Source organism: Miniopterus schreibersii (assembly GCF_964146895.1).
Source record: "Miniopterus schreibersii genome assembly, chromosome: 5".
Classification (NCBI taxonomy): Eukaryota; Metazoa; Chordata; class Mammalia; order Chiroptera; family Miniopteridae; genus Miniopterus; species Miniopterus schreibersii.
Window position 1 is genome coordinate 46,627,436 of NC_138106.1, and position 20,885 is coordinate 46,648,320.

Below are 20,885 nucleotides of genomic sequence, written 5' to 3' on the forward strand. Positions count from 1 at the left end.
GCTGTCTGAGGTCCCCAAATAAAATTACTCAGTGCTTTCAAAGGTCCAATCCATGTCTGTGCCTCAGCAGCAAAGTGAGCTTGAGGGATAACCAGACACACATCAGTCACTGTCCAAATGTCACTTCCCTGGAGAACAGGGGACCAGGCTTACAGGGAGGCTCTTTTGTTTTGAGTACTTTTCACCTTTCATCAATGTCACAATCCCAAAGAGCCTGTTAATTGCTCATGCCCATTCCCAAACTAAGCCCAAAAGGACTTTGGGGCACAGCTTTTTAGAAGCACGATTAGTTGGGAACAGTCCTGTAGGAGGAATGAGGGAAGGTGCAAAGGAGAACACGGCCAATAGATGCCAGGCCCCAGGAGTCACACGGAGGTGAGATACAGGCAGAACTGCCTCCAGGACCCCCACTTACCAGCTTGCTTTTGACCAACTGTTCTATTGCACTGACAAGGTCTGCAGCAGTAGGCACTTCGGTGGAAGCCTGCCGGGCTGCTAGCAAAGAGGAGGACTGCAAGACATCGAGCAGCAAAGGAAAAGCAGATTAGCAAGGAATGAGGAATAGCAATTAGGAAGCAAAACAGCAAGTCCAAAGCTCAAGGCAGGCAAAGCAAGCAAAGCTCTATGTTTCGAGGGAAGAGATGATAGAGGGAGATGGGGGTGTGTGTGTGGGGGGGTGGGACAGGCCTGCCAGAGCCCTTGTCAGGAAATCTGCCAGAAGTGATGCAGGGATGGGCCTAGGGTCTCCTTAAGCAGGCCACCAAAGGAGCTGAGGCTGGGTCCCTGTGTCCCCGAGAGGCCAATAGGTAAGGGCTGCACCTACTGACAGCAATGGAGGTGGGGGGTAGACAAGACTGTGGTCATTACCGGGCTGCCCACTGCTGTTCCTGGTTATGAAAGGAATAAAAAAACCTAGCCTCAAGTGTGTCCAAAGAAGAGAAATTGCCCTTGCTTTCCTTAGACGTAGATCTTAAATATACATCTTCACCTTGTGTCAAGCAAATATGCTAGGCGCAGGGCACTTAAGAGTCCAGAAAGCTAGATACCTCCTCCCCATACACACACATGCACACACACACACACTCACACACTCTCACACACACATACTCACACACACACACATGCACTCACACACACACATATACAGTCACACACACAGTCACAGTCACTCACACACACAGAGTCACACACACACTCACACATACCCCTCCACAAATGCGGCTATTCGGTAAGGCCCCCACACTGGAACACTGGGAAGTCACAAAGGGCTTTAGCGGGATGTGTGTGTCTCGTGCTGGAGCAGTGAGGGACTCTGTTGTTCACAGTGAAGAGAGGCGCAGCCAAGGGCCTGTCCCTCTTCCCTTTGCACCCACAATAAGGATGGGTGCATGCGATGGTTTGGCCAATGGTTTGGGGACTCCTGCTCACTGAGGAGTGGTGGCATATTTTCTTCCTCCTCCTACTTGAGAAGAAATTGGGGGAAATGATTAACCCCATGCATGGGCGAGCTTTTACCCCTAGCTCATTGAAGATGAGGGCAATGGTGTCCCCAGGGCCCAGGACGCGTGCACCTTCAGCTTTTGACACTAAAGACTGCGGGAGTAGAGGGCTGGATGTCCTGGCCGTGCTCTGTGTTCCAGTTTGTCCCTTAAGTTAGGGGCAGGAGTTTCAAAACAGAAGCTTCTTGTTGTCTAATCTAAGTGTGAGCTTAGGTCTTTGCTTCTGAGACGGGGTAAAAAAAAAAAAAATCAAATGTCATTAAGAGAGACATAAAAACAATCTTTTTCCTTTCCTGGGGAATGCAGGAAAAAAAGCTTAAGTCTGTTTGGAAATCCAAGTTATCCGTTTTTTGATCTAGTCATCCTACCCCTGGGAACCTTTCCCAAGGGCAGAAGCGAAAAGAACAAAGGCCGTGTGTCCTGAGTGATCTGGGCGGTGTTATCCGGAGAAGCAACAGTTGGAAACAACCTGGGATATCCCCAAACAGGCTGGTCAAGCTAATCATAGCTCATCAAATAAATGAAATAGCCCCCAGCTAGCGAAATTATAGCTACGGAGGTAAAATCAATAAGATTTTAGGAAATATTAAATAAAACATACATGCATATGAACAACTATTAGAAGGGAACATGGAGAATTAATCACGCAACATCACAATGAGCAGACTTTTAAAAATTCCTTTCACACTGTTGTAAAAATTATTTTTATAAACCCAACACCATTTGCTAAAAGTTCTAAGGATCCCCAAATATTCCAGAACAACAACGGTTCCAAAACCAAACAAGCAGGATTGAGGAGGGTTAATGAGTCTAAAAAGGGACTGCGGCCACCTGCCCTGCTTCTGGCTAAGAAAAGTCTACACAGACGTCTGGGCGTAAGTCCGCATTTTCAGTTAAAAATTATCCATAAACAACATAACGTCCTTTTCCCCAAAACAAGCTGGTTCTGAAGGTATTAGAGGGGGAGGGTTTGTGACCTTTACTAATCTTCCACAAGCTGGAGATAACCTCAGGGCGGAGCGCTGTGTGGGACAGAGGACCAAGGGACAGGACTGTCCCACTCTCCACGGGCCCTATCGCTGTTTACAGAACATGTTATAAGGACAGGCCTCCGGGGACACGGCGGCTGGTTCTCGTTCCCACCTCAAGTGAAGCACAGGAGTCCGGGCTGGGCGCCGCGCCAATGCTTCCTGCCACTTTCCCCAACAGCCAAGAGTCAGAGCTGGCCCTGGAGACCAGGGTCACCAACGTCACCTTAGGAGGGGCTGCAACTGTGCTTCTCATGGGTGAGTCACAGAGGGGCAGGGACCATTTAGTCATCATCCTGTCCCTCGAATCGGTCCCTCTGGCGCAGAGGAAGCCCTCGATTAATGTCTGTGGGTTAATGACCCAAATGGAGAGCAGAATTGAAACAAGAACTGGCTTTACCAGAAACACTGAAGTACCCGCACAGTCCTTTCTGAACAGTATCCTGGGGGGTATTGTATGCTGGGCCCACAGCATCAGAGGAGGCTGCCCCACTGCCAGGCAGAGCACGAGAGAGCACAGGGGGACCCTGGGCAGAGGCTGAGCCACCACCACCACTGCCACTGCCACCACTGCCACTGCTGCCACTGCCACAGCCACCGCCACTGCCACAGCCACCACTGCCACAGCCACCACCACTGCCACAGCCACCACCACTGCCACAGCCACCACTGCCACAGCCACCACTGCCACAGCCACCACCACTGCCACAGCCGCCACCACTGCCACAGCCGCCACCACTGCCACAGCCGCAACCACTGCCACAGCCGCAACCACTGCCGCCACTACCACTGCTGCCACTGCCGCCGCCGCCGCTGCCACCACTGCCACTACCACCACCACCACTGCCACTACCACCACCACCACTGCTACCATGGCCACCACTGCCACTGCCACCACTGCCACTGCTGCCACTGCCACCGCCACCACCACCACTGCTACCATGGCCACCACTGCCACTGCCGCCACTGCCACAGCCGCAAACACTGCCGCCACTACCACTGCTGCCACTGCCGCCGCCACCGCTGCCACCACTGCCACTACCACCACCACCACTGCTACCATGGCCACCACTGCCACTGCCACCACTACCACTGCTGCCACTGCCGCCGCCACCGCTGCCACCACTGCCACTACCACCACCACCACTGCTACCATGGCCACCACTGCCACTGCCACCACTGCCACTGCTGCCACTGCCACAGCCACCGCCACAGCCACCACTGCCACAGCCACCACCACTGCCACAGCCACCACTGCCACAGCCACCACTGCCACAGCCACCACCACTGCCACAGCCGCCACCACTGCCACAGCCGCAACCACTGCCGCCACTACCACTGCTGCCACTGCCGCCGCCACCGCTGCCACCACTGCCACTACCACCACCACCACTGCTACCATGGCCACCACTGCCACTGCCACCACTGCCACTGCTGCCACTGCCACTGCCACCACCACCACTGCTACCATGGCCACCACTGCCACTGCTGCCACTGCCACCACCACATGGCACTCTGAAAAGCAAATGCAAAGTAAAATAAAAACTGACACCACCACTTCAACTCCAGAGTCCAGAGAACAGCAACACTAAGAGAAGTCAGGAGAAACACAACACAGCGAAAGTGTGGTCTGTGAGGAAAGTGAGTGATGGAACACACGATTAACGCAGCCTCGGGCCTCGGGCCAGAACTGGAAAGCACATCCCACCTCGGCCCCTGCTGCAGAACAACCGGAATGATCGCCCTGTGATTAGAGGCCCAGTGGCCATCACACTTCACATATCCATGAGCCTCTGCCGGTGAGTCAGGGCGTTTCGCAAAGCAGAGAACTTGAGCAACCTGGCATGTCAGGTTTGCCGACCTTCGACAGCAACCTCCCCTGAGCGGCATCTCCATCCTCATGCTGTGTCTGCAGAATTCCAACAGCACCGGGCTTGACTGGGAGTTACCATTACTTCGGTGTTAGAGTTGAGTACCAGGAAAACATCAACTAAAACACAGGTCATACAGTCCGGTACAAGAAGGCGATCATGGCCGGAGCCACCTCAGACTCCTTTTTGAGACTAACAGTGCCTTCAGGGACCAGCTGCTCCCAAAGACAGAGCCACTGCCCTTCCTCATAGGACAAGTTACCAGGAAGAGTCCCACTCTGAGCATTCTGCACACACGGCCACACTGCCCAGAACGAAGTCAGACAACCAGGGTTGGGGGTCCTACCAACTACAGTCAGAATCCACACCACCATGGATTCATGTGGTGCAAGAGATAACAAGGGGAGACAGTATCACTCCCCACTACACACAAACAAAAGGAAATCACATGCATCACACATGCTCTTTTAAGTGAGAGAGTGAAGGAGTCCTACCATCTCATCCTGCGCAGGGTCATTGTCAAAGATCTTCATGGGCGGAGGGAGGGGGGTGTGGGATTCTTCATCTGGCTCATCTTCACCCCAACCTTTCTTGCTCTTCTAGAACAAAAGAACAGCATTAGTCACTGTTTGATATACTTAAAGATGCCAAAGAACTTGGCAATTTCTTAAAAAGCAACATATAAGATACCTCCTCTCTCACTGGACCCCTATTTTTTTGGCCTCAGTGTCCTCCTCGGTCGAATAGGTCTACTTGCTTACCTCAAACGACAGTGAGGACCAAATGGGGGAACACACACACACACACACACACACACACGGGAAACATCTGCTTTGTTGATTAGCTAGTGAAAGAGAAAGCTGAGTGTGGTCAGAGACAGCCTAACTTCTTGAATTTTTGAAGGACTATGAAACCACAGTCTGAATATCACCAGGCTCCCTGCTATGTTCATAGGAAGAAATGGCAGATGGCACAGAATTATAAGAGTGCATGGTCACATATCAGGAAGTATTTCTTAGCCACAGCAGTGACTGGAGTAGGTTAGTTTGCCAGATAATAGCTACCTCATTCCACCAACCAAAACAGATCCACTGATCACAGAATCTCAGCTTTGGAAGGAACTCTGAGGTCACTGAGTCTGACCTCTTGGCTAACACAGGCGTCTGTTACGTGAGATCATAGTCTCCCAAGCCCTTCCAGTACGGTATTCATTCAATCCACGAAGGCTCATTCCATCACTAGCTGCCCCCTGTAAAGTCTCTCTTTGAGCTGAAACCTGTTATAACTTTCACCTGTCAATCATAATTGTCCCCTCTGGAGCAAGCTGAACTTGTCTGCCCCCTTTCATATGTGGCACTGTTCAAGACACTTGCAAACAGGGATAATCCCCCACATAATCCCCCAGCAGTCTTCTGTTCTCCAGTGAAATGGTCTCGATCCTTTTACTCCTATTCTAAGCAGGCCGAGAGGGTTCTGAGGGAGTCCCTAGCAGGGGCAAGGAACTAGGTGACCAACTGGTTCCCCCTGGACCCAAATCTGGCAAAATGGTGTCTGTGTGCCAGGTGTGCTAGGTGCTGGTCAGTCTCTGAACTGGTCACAAATCATACTGGGAAGGTCTTAAGAACACAGAGAACTTGGGTTACTTAGGCTCAAGAAGATATTAGTGGGGACTAGAGACTGTCCCTTTACCACACCTGTGGGAAGATGCCCCACAGGGCCCAGGGCCGCATGTCAGTACCTCATCAGCGCTGTCTCCCTGGGGCGTCGTCTCGTCCCCAGGCTTGGGGGAGCCCAGGTCGAAGCTCTTCCTGCCATCCCGCACTTTCTTCTGCTTCTTGATGTTTCCGTCTGCTTTCCCGCTGTTGAGCCTGCGCACAGGACTTGTCAGCCACTTCTTGAGGGTGTTGGTGGAGCGCTTGGGACCGGGGGAGCTGTGGATGGAGTTCAGGGAGGGCTGGGACTGCAGGTTGGCCACTGACTCGGACTTGCCTCCATTTTCACTTGAGGAATGAGAGTATGCATCTGAGGAAAGAACAGACAGACGGAGCCGGGTCAGGGGCAGCCTGGGAGTGACACGGCTCTGTCCTCAGGAAGCTAGAACTCGAGGCAGAAAGTCCAGGCCAGCCGCAGGCCCCGCCAAGGAAGCACCCTCCGGAGAGCAGGACTCGGGACACTCCCTCGGCCTCTGCTGTGCGAGGCACCAGTCCAGGCGCTGCGCATACAGGGGAGGACAGAAGACAAAGACGCCTGCCGTCATGGAAAAACCCAGGGTCCTGAGAACTACTGACCCATCACAACGCCCTGGAGCGCCTATTAGTGTATTCAAAAGATATATAAGCCATAGAGTTTATTTTCATAGGCCCTTTATCTGGCCACACACACACACACACACACACACACAGGAGGGGAGAGAGAGGAGAGGCGTCAAAGAGCACATCAGGGCCCGTAAAGGAAGGAGAGTTCACACAGCAGCGGGTGATTAATCGCCAAGGGACAGCACGGACCCAGGCCCAGGCGGGAGGGCAGCAGGCGCTGGCGGCTGGCCTGCGAAGGTTTGCTGGGAGAGAGGCCGGCGACTAGGAGGGAAGGGAGAAGGGATCCCAAAGGCGGGGAGTGGGCGCAACAGCACAGAGGCGGGGAAATGGGAAAGTGAAGTTACCGGAGCCCATAGCCTGTAGGTAGATTTTTGGAATGAAATGAAGATTAACGGAGAAGGAGAAATGGGGTAGAAAGATCAGTGAGGACATTTAACAGTGAACTGGAGGAGCATGAAGTTTATTGTGAGACTTTACTGTAATGACAGGATAAAAAGGGTGGTGGTTGTTAGTTTGTTAGTTAGTTAACCTGGTAACTATACATAGCGCAGCCCCGGGAAGGGGGTAGTTAGAAGCCACACTAGGGCTGTGCACAGGGACTGCAAAGGAACGAGTGTGCGGCATTTCAGAGCAAGAAGTGATACTGTTAGTGTCTGGACGGCAATCAAAGCTGAGTTACCTCTCTGCGTGCTGTTTCTTTCTCAGGACCGACATGGTCTTGGGAGAACACCTGACGAGCTTTACCTTGACCCCTGATGCCCCCCCCATCACTTCAGTGCTAGTTCGCATATTGATATTTAAACCAAACTCGTGACTAGGTATTTAAACAAATTATTGGAGTGGCTCCTACTTATCTCAAAGACTGAATCACCTTTCCCTAGAATGACTTTATCCTGGACCTAGACTAGAGGTCTGATCTAGCCTTGGAGCCCTCTGGCTAGACCAAGAAGAAACAAAATCACCTTCTGAGAGAAGGTGAATGAATGCTTTTGCCAATGGCGAGCTATCTCCAGCTTCTACAACCACCTGACCTCAGGGCACCAATCTTGACCTTGCAGGGACTTTCTTAGATATTGCCAGAGGAACTATTACAAAAGTAAAAGTGAGCTCCCAAAGTCCTCCGTTATGGAGGATAATTCCACTTTGCTAAGGGAATATTTGAGGCTCAACTCTCTTGGTCGGTGTCCCTTTAAGGACAAAGCTGTAATCTTATCTCAGAGAATTCCCTGCTGGCTGTGGTCTTGGGTATGTCGACATTACTTCTGAAGTGTTGGTATGGGTGAAACTCCTGTTCTCAGAAGCCTGGGTGATAAGCATCTCCCAGCACAGCAGTGGGACCAGGACCTTCTGTTATCTTCCTGCTGATAAGCTGCAGAAGCTTGTCATTCGCCAGGCCCCTGCGATACCACATGGCTCTACTAAACTCAAGCCTTGAAACTTAGATTTATCAGCACATACTCAGCCAGCATAACCGGAGGCCCAGCCACACTGACCGTGCTGTGTGTCACTGAGCAACACAGAGATGACTGCCCACGTTTCCTGTTCCACGGCAAATCGTAACCCGGCTCTGAGATGCACTAATGCAAATCTGACTGACCATTCTTTCTTTCCCATTGTCATCTGGTTCTGCTTTGGTGCGTCCTGTACAAATTAATGGCAAGAGTACAAATTACAAAGTACAAATTAAAAATCAAGAGTATTCTCAATTTTGTTTTTTCTGTGTGAACAATTAGGGCCACTCAACCACAGCCCACATAAAAGAGAAGTCACAAGATGGAAGCAATGCATGATTCATCTTCTAGTTAGAATTGAGACAGAACCTTTTCTAAATCACTTTTTCTTGTTTTTGTTTTCCAGTTTTGAGATATAACTGTTTTTAATATTTGTTTTATATTTATAATTGTTTCAGTTTTGAGACATGTAACATTGTATTAGTCCAAGGTGTACAACATGACTTGATATATGTATATGTATCGTGAAATGATTACCACACTAAGTTTAGTTAACATCCATCAGCTCACATAGTTACAATTTTTGTTCTTGTGATGAGAACTTTTACTAACTTACTTTGAATGTATGGTTATAAAAGAATGAGGCATCATTTAGTTTGTTACTGCTTCAAAGGATAACTGGCACGTTATGCTCCTCCCAAATTTGAAAGTGGCTGCAATGAGCTGTTTGAGAATTTATTCTAGTACCTTTCCAGGCACAAAGGATAAGGTGCTGATTTGTAATGTCTTCAACAATAATACTCTTATCTCATCAAATCTTTCCAAGCTGAGGTTAGTGCTATTTTATTCTCGTCTTAAGAAATAGGAAATCAGAATATTTTAGGAAACCATGGCTCATGGAAGAGGCTGTGAGGCTAGATTTAAATCCAGACCTGACTCCACTGCACAAATATCTAATCTTACTCCTACATCTGTGTTCATGCCATGTACTCCTTTAGTCTCTATAATTACTGTAAAAAGGAGTGTGAAGTCACTAGTCTTTGTAACATTTCAAATATACATTTATATATCATTGATACAAATTATAAAATTTCACTACTGAAAGCAGTCTCAGTAGCACTAATTTTATGGAGAAGGCAATGAAGGTTTTGACATGGTATCTCAGGCACAACTGGAAAAATAGAAAACATGGCAGGGTAACCCTTGAGGTTGTGGGTCCAACTTCATAGACTGAGTGGCACGAGCTTACGTGCTTGGCCGTGGGAATATAACAGTACTAATGAAATCAAGGAAATCTATATAAATCAACAAACAGCAAACTCTTATACATCAGCAGACTTTCACACTATTTTTCATGCCTACTTTCTCCAATTCCTGAGCTACCTCTCTAAACCACCCAATTTCTTCCTTAATACCTGAGGAAAAAAGACATGCCATGTAGTCACAGAACATATTCCACAGCTGAACCAATAACCAGAGAATTCTTAGCACCAACACTCATTTTCAGTGATAATTTGCTGAAGTTGACTTTGAGAAGTGCTGCTGGTCCGGTCATTTTCCTGTCTTGTTTATCTAATCCAAGAGCAATCTGCTGGTGTGTACTCAGTGGATTACAACACAGAGATGACCTGGGCTCTGAAGCTGCTCTGCCATTAACTAGCTGGGTGGCAACGGACACTCAGGCCTCTGTTTCTTCATCGACAAAACGCACAGATTAGAGAGGATGCATTCAGAGCCTGGCCCCACCACTGACGAGCTGTGGGACTTTGAGTCTCTCTGTATTTCGGTTTTCTCATCAGTAAATGAAGATAATATGAATATCTATCCCACAGGGCTGTTATCAGGATTTAGGAGTTAATATTTGTAAAGTGCTGAGAATCCTTTAGACCCATAGGAAGCATCATCTAAGTTAAATCAAAATCAGTAAAACTATAAAAGCCTTCCCTAATCCATGACTGTGATTTCATCCTGTATGCTCCGTCATTCTAGCTGTATGCTCTTCTAAAGACTAGGCTAGGTAAGTTAAGGTCATTTTTAGCTTCAAAGTTTTACGCATCATGAAAGCAAAGAAAAACTTAATGCCAGTTGCATTCTCTTAATGCCAGTGTCACTCTCCCTCTCCACTTCAGGTAACCACTCCTATGATCAGTGCCTGAAATCTCTGAGAGTAAGGTAGTCACATCCTCGGACTACCAGGCCACTGCCGTCCCCTCCTCCACCATTTGGGAGTGTGAGCAGCGCAGGTTATTCCCTGGAGATGACATAAGCCTCCTTATCTATAGTGGTATCTAGAGAACGGGAGCTTCTGCTGGACTTCATGACCAGGCAACTTGGCGGGGGGGGGGGTGCATGCGTGCTTCTTTGCTTTTGGTTTTTAATCACAGCCGCATGTTTCCAAGCAGCACAGGAGATGAGAGTTGTCTGCCTGACCTGAAGATGAACACTAGAATAAAACCCATGAGACTATGTACACTGAACACATTGTACCAAGCCCACTGTCTACATCAAAGATTGCCCTTCTTTTACTTGGGTAGCCCTTCCTTAGCAAACAAAACAGAAGATACTTGTGTACAACATGGGTAGTAACTGAATATCCTAGACATGTTTTATCTAAATATTGCTCATTTATAAACTCAATTTCCCTTTTACAAAGCTTCAACTCATATTTATTTCATGTTGCACCTTAAAAAAAGCTACTACAATTTTTGTCCTAGTGTAAATGTTTCAAAACTACTCTGAAAGCAAAATACATTGTACATAAGTCATCAAAGATTACAAATTTAGGATGTGGCAAATGCCTTGTGTCTGCATCCACAGGACTGTCATCCTCTATTTTTCTAATCACAAAACATTGATTCAGCCTTCTTTCCTCTGGCCTCAAAGTGAGCTGAAAGTAAAGGAGGGCTATACCTCCTAGACAAAAAGAGGACAGTTTTATGGGTTTTGTATCCCCAAAGATCAGGAACAGTATCCTTAAAGGGCTAGGCTAGGACCCCAGAGAGCCTGTGTACACGCAGGTGCCATCCAAAGTTTCAGTGGATCATGAACACCCAGATGCGTAACTCACAAAGCTGGCTCACCATTTCCACACCGCTTTGAAGGGCACAACTCAAGACTGAGAAGCTTATTTTCAACCCATTCTCCTGGAGTTCAGTGATGGTATTCAATCACACCCCCAAAGCATGTCTCTCATACAGTGTATTGTGTAATTGCTAAAAAAAAAAAGAGGGGGGTCTTCTTGTTCTATATTAAATATGCCTGTTTTATCCAAATGGTCAGTGGGTCTATAAATGTCCCCCTGGTATGCATCCTAATACTGTATTGGAAGCTTTGACGCCACTGGCCCAAATCAGAAGAAATCACTAGATGTTTACAAAAGAGTCCTCACTCTCCTGTTCCTTTGTTTTGCTTTAGCTCCAACAATACAAGAGTAACTGTAAACTCATCCTCATTGCTTTCCATGGCTTGCACTGTGTAAGGCAAATGCATTTCAATACATCTGTTTGCAGAGATTATACACCCAAACACTGCTGTTTCCTTTGGCTTTCTATAAGTAATTTACTTAATATATAAAAATTATCAAAGTATTTATACTTTTTTTTTTCACACTGGAAACTGCACATCTAGAGAAGGGCATATAATGGTGAAGTGGGGGGTGAAAGTTCTCTGGGCAATAAATCCATAAATCCAATGGTTTGTATGCAGGGACAGGGCACTGTCCCTGTCATTGTCTTTGGAAGCTAAGGGCTGAAACACTGTCTCTGTTTCATCACCACTTTCTCTATATCCCAGGGGTGGATTCTAAAGCTCGATATATCAGATCCAGCAAGTCAGTGAGAGCAGCTCTTCTAAGAATAAATATTATAGATACTATTTCCATCTATAAATCCATTTAATTCTCCCAGACCAGTCCACAGCCTACGGAGAGGGAACACACATTTCTTCCAAACTGTGGAGTAGAGAACTCTCCTAGAGGCTTTGGAACTGTTCAACACACAACCACCAAAAGAACAGGGCAAAGCTTCACAAATTCACACTGAAAAATGGACATGCCATATTAGCATGAAACCTAAATACAGACTTGTAACTAAGAAATGGTTCCTACTTGTGACTGGGCAATAAGAATCAGTGGACAAGCAGGAACTGGGGTCACCCGAGCTCTGTGTTCGTCTATAAAGAGATCATGAGCACAAGGAGCCATCTAATCATGACGCACGGCGCATGCCCAGTTCCGAGGCGGGGGTAGGCATCTTCCTCCATCCAGCTTCATCTCCTCACATGCAGCCCTCCCGAGCTCCATCACACCTGGCAGGTAATCCAAGTTTCCCTGGTAAAATAGGGCCACTCCTGAGTCCAGGATGTATTCACACCAGAGTCTTCTCCTAGGCCTTCAAATAAGCCCTCAGGTTAATTAAACAAGTTTCCTAAAAAAGTTTACCCTATTAATTTACACAGTAACATTTTCTGCTTTTCTTTTCAGATTGTGTACATGTAAACAAGTTCAACCCTAATAATATTCACCAAGCCTCAAAATAACCTTAAACAGACCACTGCACATAACTGAAGACTCCCCCAGGGAAGGTCTGAGGCTACCTCTCAGCTAGCTCTCTCCTACGAGCAGACCCTTCATTCACCAAGATTTCTGCACTGGTGTTTTTCTCTCCATTCCCACTGTCATTGCCCTAACTCAGACCTTTTAGATCCATCTGCTTTAACCATGTAACAACCTCTAAATATGACTCTCTGCGTACTTTTCTCTTATCCGTTTGACCGATCTCTGCCACCAGAACAACTGTGTGGCTTTGTGCAAGTCACTGTTCAAAACTGGATCAGTGCCCAGCTGCCATGGCTTGATCTAGGAGATCACAGTTCGATTCCTGGTCAGGGCACATGCCCCAGTTGCAGGCTCGATCCCCAGTGGGGGATGCCCAGGAGGCAGCCGATCAATGGCTCTCTCATCATTGATGTTTCTGTCTCTCTCCCTCTCCCTTCTTCTCTCTGAAATCAATAAAGATACATTTTTTTAAAAACAAAACAACCCCCCCCCCAAAACAACAACAACAACAACAAAAAACTGGATCAGTAAAGTCTAACTTGCCAGCCTGCCATTTACACTCCAGGGTCAGGTCTGAGTTTACCTTTCCTGCTCTATGAGTTTCCATTCTCTGATAATCCGAGGTTCTCAAACCGTGGTTCCCAGATGGGCACTGTGAGCACCATCTGGGAACCTGTTAGAAGTGGCCACTCCTGGGTTCCACTCCAGAGCTACTGGATGAGAAACTACGGGGCTGGCCCAGCACTCGGTGCTTTAACAAGCCCTCCATGTAATTTCAGTGTATGCCGAAGTCTGGAAATAACTGTTCTATCTGAATCCAGCCGAATTGTTCAGTTCACGGCAGCACCCATGCGGCACCGCTCACTGCTCACACCACCCTGCTGTCTCTCTGCTGTCTAAAGCCCACCTGGGCCTTCTTCGACGACCACGCCCGGCACGTTCTCCTGTTTCTCCGAGGACCTCTCGTACCATTCACCTGGCGCTGACAAACGCTTGTGTGCATAACCTCCTTAACGCTAAAGTCTTTGAGAACAGAGATGTCGTCCATCTCTCTGTCCCCAGCACCAACTCCTTGGTCACAAAGGAGCTCATTAAATGGCCGGTGTTGAACGGCTAAGTACAAAGAAAGAGAAATCACTGGAGTTTGACTATTTTTAGGTCTAGACACCTCTAAGAAAAAGTCAACATTGGCGAGGCACTTGTCTTTTAAACTCAGCAACGTGACTATGAATATAGGCTAGTGCTTCCTGTTCCCTAAGATGGTCTAAGTGCTGCCCAGTCAATTAAGATGGATTAAGCAAAGTCACCTGTTCCCTTACTTCAGGTAACTTGGCTTAATCCCTTGCTTCAGGACTTTGTTAAGATGCTGATTAACATACTCATGTAGATGATGACTCTCCAAGAACAAATAGCATTTACTGAGTGCTATTCACGTTACAGAAAGCAGCGTGGTTAGCACTGATCTCGGCTATTATTCCGCCTCAGTCTGGAATGTTAAAGGTGCATCAGGTTCCTGAGGATGGTATCCTGACGGCAGGGATGCCAGTCAGACTCTTACGCACACCAAAGTAGGAGGAGATAAGTTACAGTCGGCCCAGGCATTTTCAGCTGGAGCTCGAGCACCTCAGAACCTACCCAGAAGCCAGCGGGAGGCCTGACCTGGATCTCACTTACCAGGTGCCCTTCGGCAGTAACCTTAGCCAAGGGTCACCGTGCCGGGCTTAATTACAGAGGCCGAGGGAAAGGCTGAAGCACGGTGACGCTGGAAAGTCTAAGGCTGTAATTAAGCACTACTTAACTAAAAATGGTGCAATGGAAATTCTCCGAGGGAACCCAGGGGAAGCAGAGGAGGAAGCTGCCTACCCAGGTGGCTGGTGTCACTTCTATCTGATTTCAGGGTCCTTTTTTGCGAAACTATATTTTTTGTATGTGGGTGGGGTGAGAAAGAAAGTGTTAAGGTTTAGGGTCTCCTGGACTGAAGGTAGTCTGACACCCTGCAGAAGGAATGCAGCCCAGTTTCCCCCCAGCATCTGTACCAAGGGAGTTTTCCTCCAGGTCCCGGCTACCTGGCTTGGACGAAAGCAGATGAACAAGCTGAGTTCAGCCTGCGCCTCCTGGCCGAGTGCAACGTCTCATTCCCCATTTCTCCCACTCTGTGTTATTCATGCAACAGCGCCCTCGAGGTCCTCTGCCCCGGCCTCCTTGAACCCAGAACACAGATTCACACTCAGGGAACACATGGCCAGGAATACATGCCCGGCCTACTTGGGGATGAGATTCACGAGTGTGATCCCACTGGCATCATTTCGTTAAAACTTTTTATTTGGAAATAACTCAGATTTAGAGAAAAGCTGTCAGATTAGTGCAAAGAATTCCTGTATACCTTTCACTCAGAGCTCTCAAATGTTAACATTTTGCCACCTGTTTTTTCTTTTCTCTTTCTCACTCGCTCTCACTCTTTCTGAACTGAGAATACGTCACAGAGAAGATTCCCCCTTATCCCTAAAATTTTCAGTGTAAAAGTTTCCTAAAAACAAGGGCGTCCTCTTATGTAACCACAGTACAATTAGCAAAACCAGAAATTTAACACTGATACTCTACTTTATTCAAATGTCACCAAGTGTTCAAATGATGTCCTTTATAGAAAAAGGTCATGTCTTTCGTGACTTGGGCATATTTCTGAGTACAAGGTAGTTATTTCGCAGAATATCTCTCAATTTGGGTTTGTTGAATGCTTCCTTATGATTAGATTTAGAGAATGCATATTTGGCGGGAATACCCCTGAAAATAATGTACCATGTGAAGAGACATATAATAGCGATATAATGCTAATATGATATGATGCTAACTTTGACCCTCTGCTTAAGGTGGTGTCTGTCACTGGCACAATTTTCTAATCATTAAATTGCACATATGCTTTGTCCTGTTTTAAAGTTCTGGTACAAATCAACTGTAAATGATGTTTGAATGTAATTCTTGTATAAAGGACCCAATTCTATTCATGGAACAATTTCCTGATCACAAATATGAGAGGGTAATTTTCCACTCCATTGGAAACAGATGGAGCCATGTATAATGGAAATGACCAGTAAGCTAAAGGCTACAACTGCATTTTGTTACAATTTTACAAGTTGTGCTTTATTTGACATGCTGTATTTAAAGTAATTGTAGCCTTGTGCACATACAAAATCAGTCAAGGTGAAGTTCCACATGAAACTCATGTTCCTGAATGGGGATTCTGAAAGCTAGTCAGGGGTCAGGTTTGCATTCAACCCATGAGTTCCTTCTATAGATCTTGACATTGTCACTGAAAATGCTGTTGGAGGATTTTTGGGGAGGCATAAAGTTCTGGCTTTCTCTGCTAATTACTGACAATATTTTACTAATAAGTACAGACAGCTCATCATGGCAAAGAACACTGGCTGCCATGGCGACGACAGTAAGTATGACCAGATGGAAAGGCCAGAGGCTGAAGAAAGGAAACGTGATTCCAAGGTACTGTTAGATGCTGAGGCATTTGCTTTCTCACAAATCAAGTGGCAAGTAGGTGATGAGAGACAAGATTGGTGAGAGAGTTGGAAGCGCAGATGTTGACCTCTAGTCTTAAAAAACACTGAGTGAGGCTACTTAACTGTTGTGATAAGTATTAAGCCTTGAGGGCATGAAGAACTGGGTGGAGAGGCGGGTTAACACAATACCCCGGGTCCTTAGAAAGGTCACTTCCCAATTATACTCTGTATGTTATTTGCATAACTGGGACGAGAAACTCCCTTGAGCAGAGCATTCTCTGCCTCTGGAGCAGGTAAGACACGCTGACACCTTGTCCTCCAGCCATGAGCTAGTTCCTAAGGCAGCAGTATTTCAACTTCCCTTCAATTAGGAAAAACATCCAAAGTGCCCACCGGCTGCTAGGACGCAGGGCTAGTATTCTCCTAGGGCAGGGGTCAAAGGTCAGATGTTCTCCAGGACCAACAAGTAAGGTCAACATGAGAAGACCTTGGATACAGGACAATCAGGAGAGGCACAGTGTGACAAATGAAGTGTAAGGTGACTGAAGGAATGCACATTCCTGTATTTACTTATTTATTTATAATTATTTTTTAATATATCTTTATTGATTTCAGAGAGAGGAAGGGAGAAGGGGAGAGAGAGAAACATCAATGATGAGAGAGTTGTTATTGATCGGCTGCCTCCTGCAAGCCCCCGACTGGGGATTGAGCCCGCAACCCGCCCATGTGCTCTGACTGGTAATCGAACCATGATCTCCTGGATCGTAGGTCCATTCTCAACTGCTGAGCCACGGCCGGCCAGGCCACATTACTATTTTTAAAAAGAAAAACACTGTGCTGTCAAATACTACACATCTGGGACCAAAGGCCCAAGGGCTGCTACTCTGCCATGCCTGCCCAATGGTGACAAGGCCATCTCCTCTGCTAGAGCTAGAACCCCCAGCCTCAAGGTCAGCAATGACTGGGATGGGATATTGCCCAGCACCATAGATATCCCTGGAGGCATCCTCTGCAGGAAAGATACAAAATTAGACTATTTCTTTAAGAGTATCCCTTTCCTAGAAGACTGCTAGACCCTGTCCTGTTATGAAGGCTCTTTTATTCCCTAAGTGGTGGGCCCTGCAGTCTCAACTTATATAACATTTATAGTTGAAGACATCGTGTGATTATCCCTTCATTCAACAAGTGCTGACTGAGTGCAGTCCCTATTGCAGGTGCTGTTCCTCATGCTGGGCTGTCACAGTGAAGAAGACAAAGTCCCCGAGGTTAAGAAGTTGACATTCTAGTCATCATGGGCATAGGGTCAGATAATAAATGAATACATGATTTAGAGAAATTTCGAATACTGTTCAGCAGTAGTTAGAGAATTAATCTGGCTCATGGGCTGGAGAGGGCCTGGGTAAATTCTTCAGAGTGAGCCGCTGGTGACAGTCTCTCTGAAGAGTAAGCTGAGAGCTCAGTGATAAGAAGGAACCAGCCACGTAAAGATGAGGAGAGGGCCCGTGCCAAGGGCACACCCTGTGCACAAATCCCAAGGCAGAAATGAGTTTGGGATGTTCAAGGTACCGAAAGGAAGTTCTTGTGGTTGGACCACCGTTGGTGGGTGGAGGGATATAAAATGAAGTTGGAAAGGTCAGCAGTGGTTAGACTCGGGTCCTTGGAGGCCATGGCAGGGAGATGGAACTTCATCCCAAATGTGGTGGGAAACCACTGGAGTGTTTTCAAAGGGGTTGGGGTGAGGGATAGGTGATGAGATACAATTTTACTTTAGTTGATAATCTTCAGTTTCCGATTGGTCCATATTGGTCCTTAACCAGATAAATTTCTCCTGGATTAGAATCACCTTTCTACCAAGAACCACCTTCTCCTCTAAAGGATTTGGAGAGGAACATCTTACCAAATGTGGGTGAATGGGAAACACGTTACCAAATCTACTCTCTGGACAAAACATTCCATATTCAACTCATACACACAAGGCCATCCCGTTCCTTCCTACCATCAGCTTGTGTTTCTACCACCTACAAGTGACCTCATCTCTCCCTCAACTATATTTTTCCTGCTATGGTCTAAGGCACACTGATACAGCTTTAGGTGGCATTATCACTGAGATATGCTCCCATCCCATACGGCTCATTTCTCCTCTGCCTTCAGGTCTTTATTGAAATGCTACCTTCCCGTTAGAGTCTTCCCTAATTACTCTATTTAAAACTGCAACATCCTACCCCTCCACACTGACACTCCCCATTCCCTTCCCCTTTTATTTTCCCTGTAGCACTTGTATTAACCATGCCTTTTTATTTTCTGTATTCTGATGCTTTGATATCTGGAGCCTTGCTGACTAACTCCGAGAGATAGCAAAGAACTCAACTGAGATTGTGCCTTTTACATGCAAAACCACTAATCCAGAGCCCACAGCTGCATCCGGCTTCTTTAATAGGCTCTGTATTTTGGACTACTATCCACCAGCCCTAATCTCCCCAGGGCCAGGTACCAGATAAGAAGGACGCCCCTATACTCCTGCTGAAATTACCTGAACTAGCCAACCCTTAACCTGATAACCCTGACTCACCTCCAAGGCTTCAGCCCACTAATTTCTTGTCTCTTCCTGCAACCAAACTCAGTGTTTTCTCCTGTGGCCCTGTGAGGTGTGCTTTCTCCTCTAGGAACTGTGAGAAATGTATCTTTTCAGTGGCAATTATCTCCTGATCTGTTGGTCTTATTGAGCCTTAAAATTGTCTATTAATATACTACATTAAAAAATACCTGCTATAGGATTTATTATTTGTCTCTCCTACTCCCCTTACTAGAATATAAACTCCATGAGGGCAGGGAACTTTTTTTTTAATTCAATCCTCACCCATGGGTATTTTTTCTATTGCTTTTCAGAGAGAATGGAAGGGAGAGGGAGAGAGACAGAAACATCGATGTGAGAGAGACACATCAATTTGTTGTTCCCCAACCCCCATGCCCCAACCAGGGCCAGGGATCAAGCCTGCAACTGAGATACGTGCCCTTGGCGGGAATCGAACCTGGGAAGCTTCAGTCCGTGGGCTGACGCTCTAACCACTGAGCCAAACCTGACAGGGCGAAGGCAGGGAATTTTTGTCTGCTTCTGTTCACTGTTGTGCTTCTAGCCCCTAGAAGAGGGCCTGATACAGAGAATTAAAACACTCAAACCTCTGTTGGAAAAAGATTTCATAGAGAATGCTCAATAGAGATGTTCCAAAAATTAGATGAATAAAAAAGAAGCCAAGGCACCTGTTTGTGTGGGCATGGATAAATGCAGGAGACAACCTAGAGTGAAATGGATTCTGAGTTCCAGCTCTACCTCTTCACCTTTCTGAACCTTGGTTTCCTTATCTATGAAATGGGGCTAACCAACCTCTGGGATAATAATACCTACTTTAAGTAATAGTGAAAGGTGATACGACAATAAACTGCAATGATGACGACTGTTGAATGACATTGAACAGCCTTGTGTTGTAATATAGTAATGCTCATGGGGCCTATGGCCTGGGCGTCAGCCAGCCCTTATCCTGAGCCATGTGATGAGTGAGTTCTCTCTCACTTTCCTGCACAAGACAGCAAACACTGTTGAGAATACACTTCCTTCTTCTGAGATCTGCCCCCTCCTCCTTTCTACCACCTGCTGCTCCTCACCAGTCACAAATGCAGAAGCAGATCTCAGCAAGTGCAAACACACACACACACACACACAAACACACAGATGTGCATGACAAGTGTGAATGGGTTGGTGACAGTTTGTAGAACTTCCACAAACTGAGGTCCAAGACCCCAGAACTATCATACTCACATTAGAAGAGAGGATTTACCTGGTTCATAAAACTTCCCACCCATTTCTTACTCCAAAGTTAGAAAGCACTTCATGACTTCAACAAATAAAAATACTTAAACAGGAAGACTTAAAAAAAAAGTCAAGCTTTCAAATGTAATACCTAGTCATTATAGAAAAAAATAGAAGACAATGAAAAGTTCCTGTCATTCTACTACCACATGATAATTACACCTGTAACACTTTAGAACATTTACTTCATCTCTGTGTGTAGAGCAGGATATTTGTGTAATGAACGAACTAAAGCTTAAGCCCAGGTGACCTTTCTTCAGCCCACTGTCCCTCTGACTGAGTCTCAGGGCTCCAGGCAGCCTGAATGCTGCTTGGCTACCTTTCATGGCACACTAAATAGAGCACTGGGCCACACCAAGGATCCCAGGTGAGGATCCCAGCTTCACTGCTAACTTGCAGCATGGTTTTAGGCAAATCCCAGTCTGGCCGGGTTTTAATTTACTAGCCTGTCAAATGGAAGAACAACTCCATCATCTTGACCACCCCTTTCCCCTTTAAAACTCAGAGATATAGAAGATTGTAATTTGTATTCCAAGCTGACTTTCAGATGTCACTCCATCAGAGGAGGGCCAATATTTCAAATCCTGCCCTTTGGCCCCAATTCTCAGGCAGAACTATAGCGGAGACAGCTCTCAGAAGCCTGTTAGAACCTGAGCTAGGAGCAAAAACATAAGGTCTCTTGACCACCAGAAGACAAGAGGGGAGAAGGGACGCTGAGTGGTTTCTTCATGCTTCCAGTCCTGGGCCTGACTTACCCGCCTCCACTTACCACTTCTGCAGGTGAGAGCTGAG

The 20,885-nt window shown here is 46.8% G+C and overlaps 1 protein-coding gene across 17 annotated transcripts in view; it reads right to left on the minus strand.

Moving 5' to 3' along the window:
- The window catches only part of KALRN (kalirin RhoGEF kinase), a gene marked incomplete at its 3' end in the record, with an annotated part of 571,907 nt that overhangs the window by 57,564 nt on the left and 493,458 nt on the right, over positions 1-20,885 (minus strand). For 6 of the 17 annotated variants that reach the window (XM_081139141.1, XM_081139139.1, XM_081139121.1 and 3 more), the window contains 3 exons: positions 6,137-6,420; positions 4,893-4,997; positions 416-511 (listed from right to left, as the gene is read on the minus strand). In XM_081139141.1, coding sequence (XP_080995267.1) covers positions 416-511; positions 4,893-4,997; positions 6,137-6,420 — 485 coding nt within the window. The remainder of the gene's footprint in view (positions 1-415; positions 512-4,892; positions 4,998-6,136; positions 6,421-20,885) is intronic. The other 11 variants (XM_081139138.1, XM_081139132.1, XM_081139142.1 and 8 more) reach the window with 4 other exon arrangements.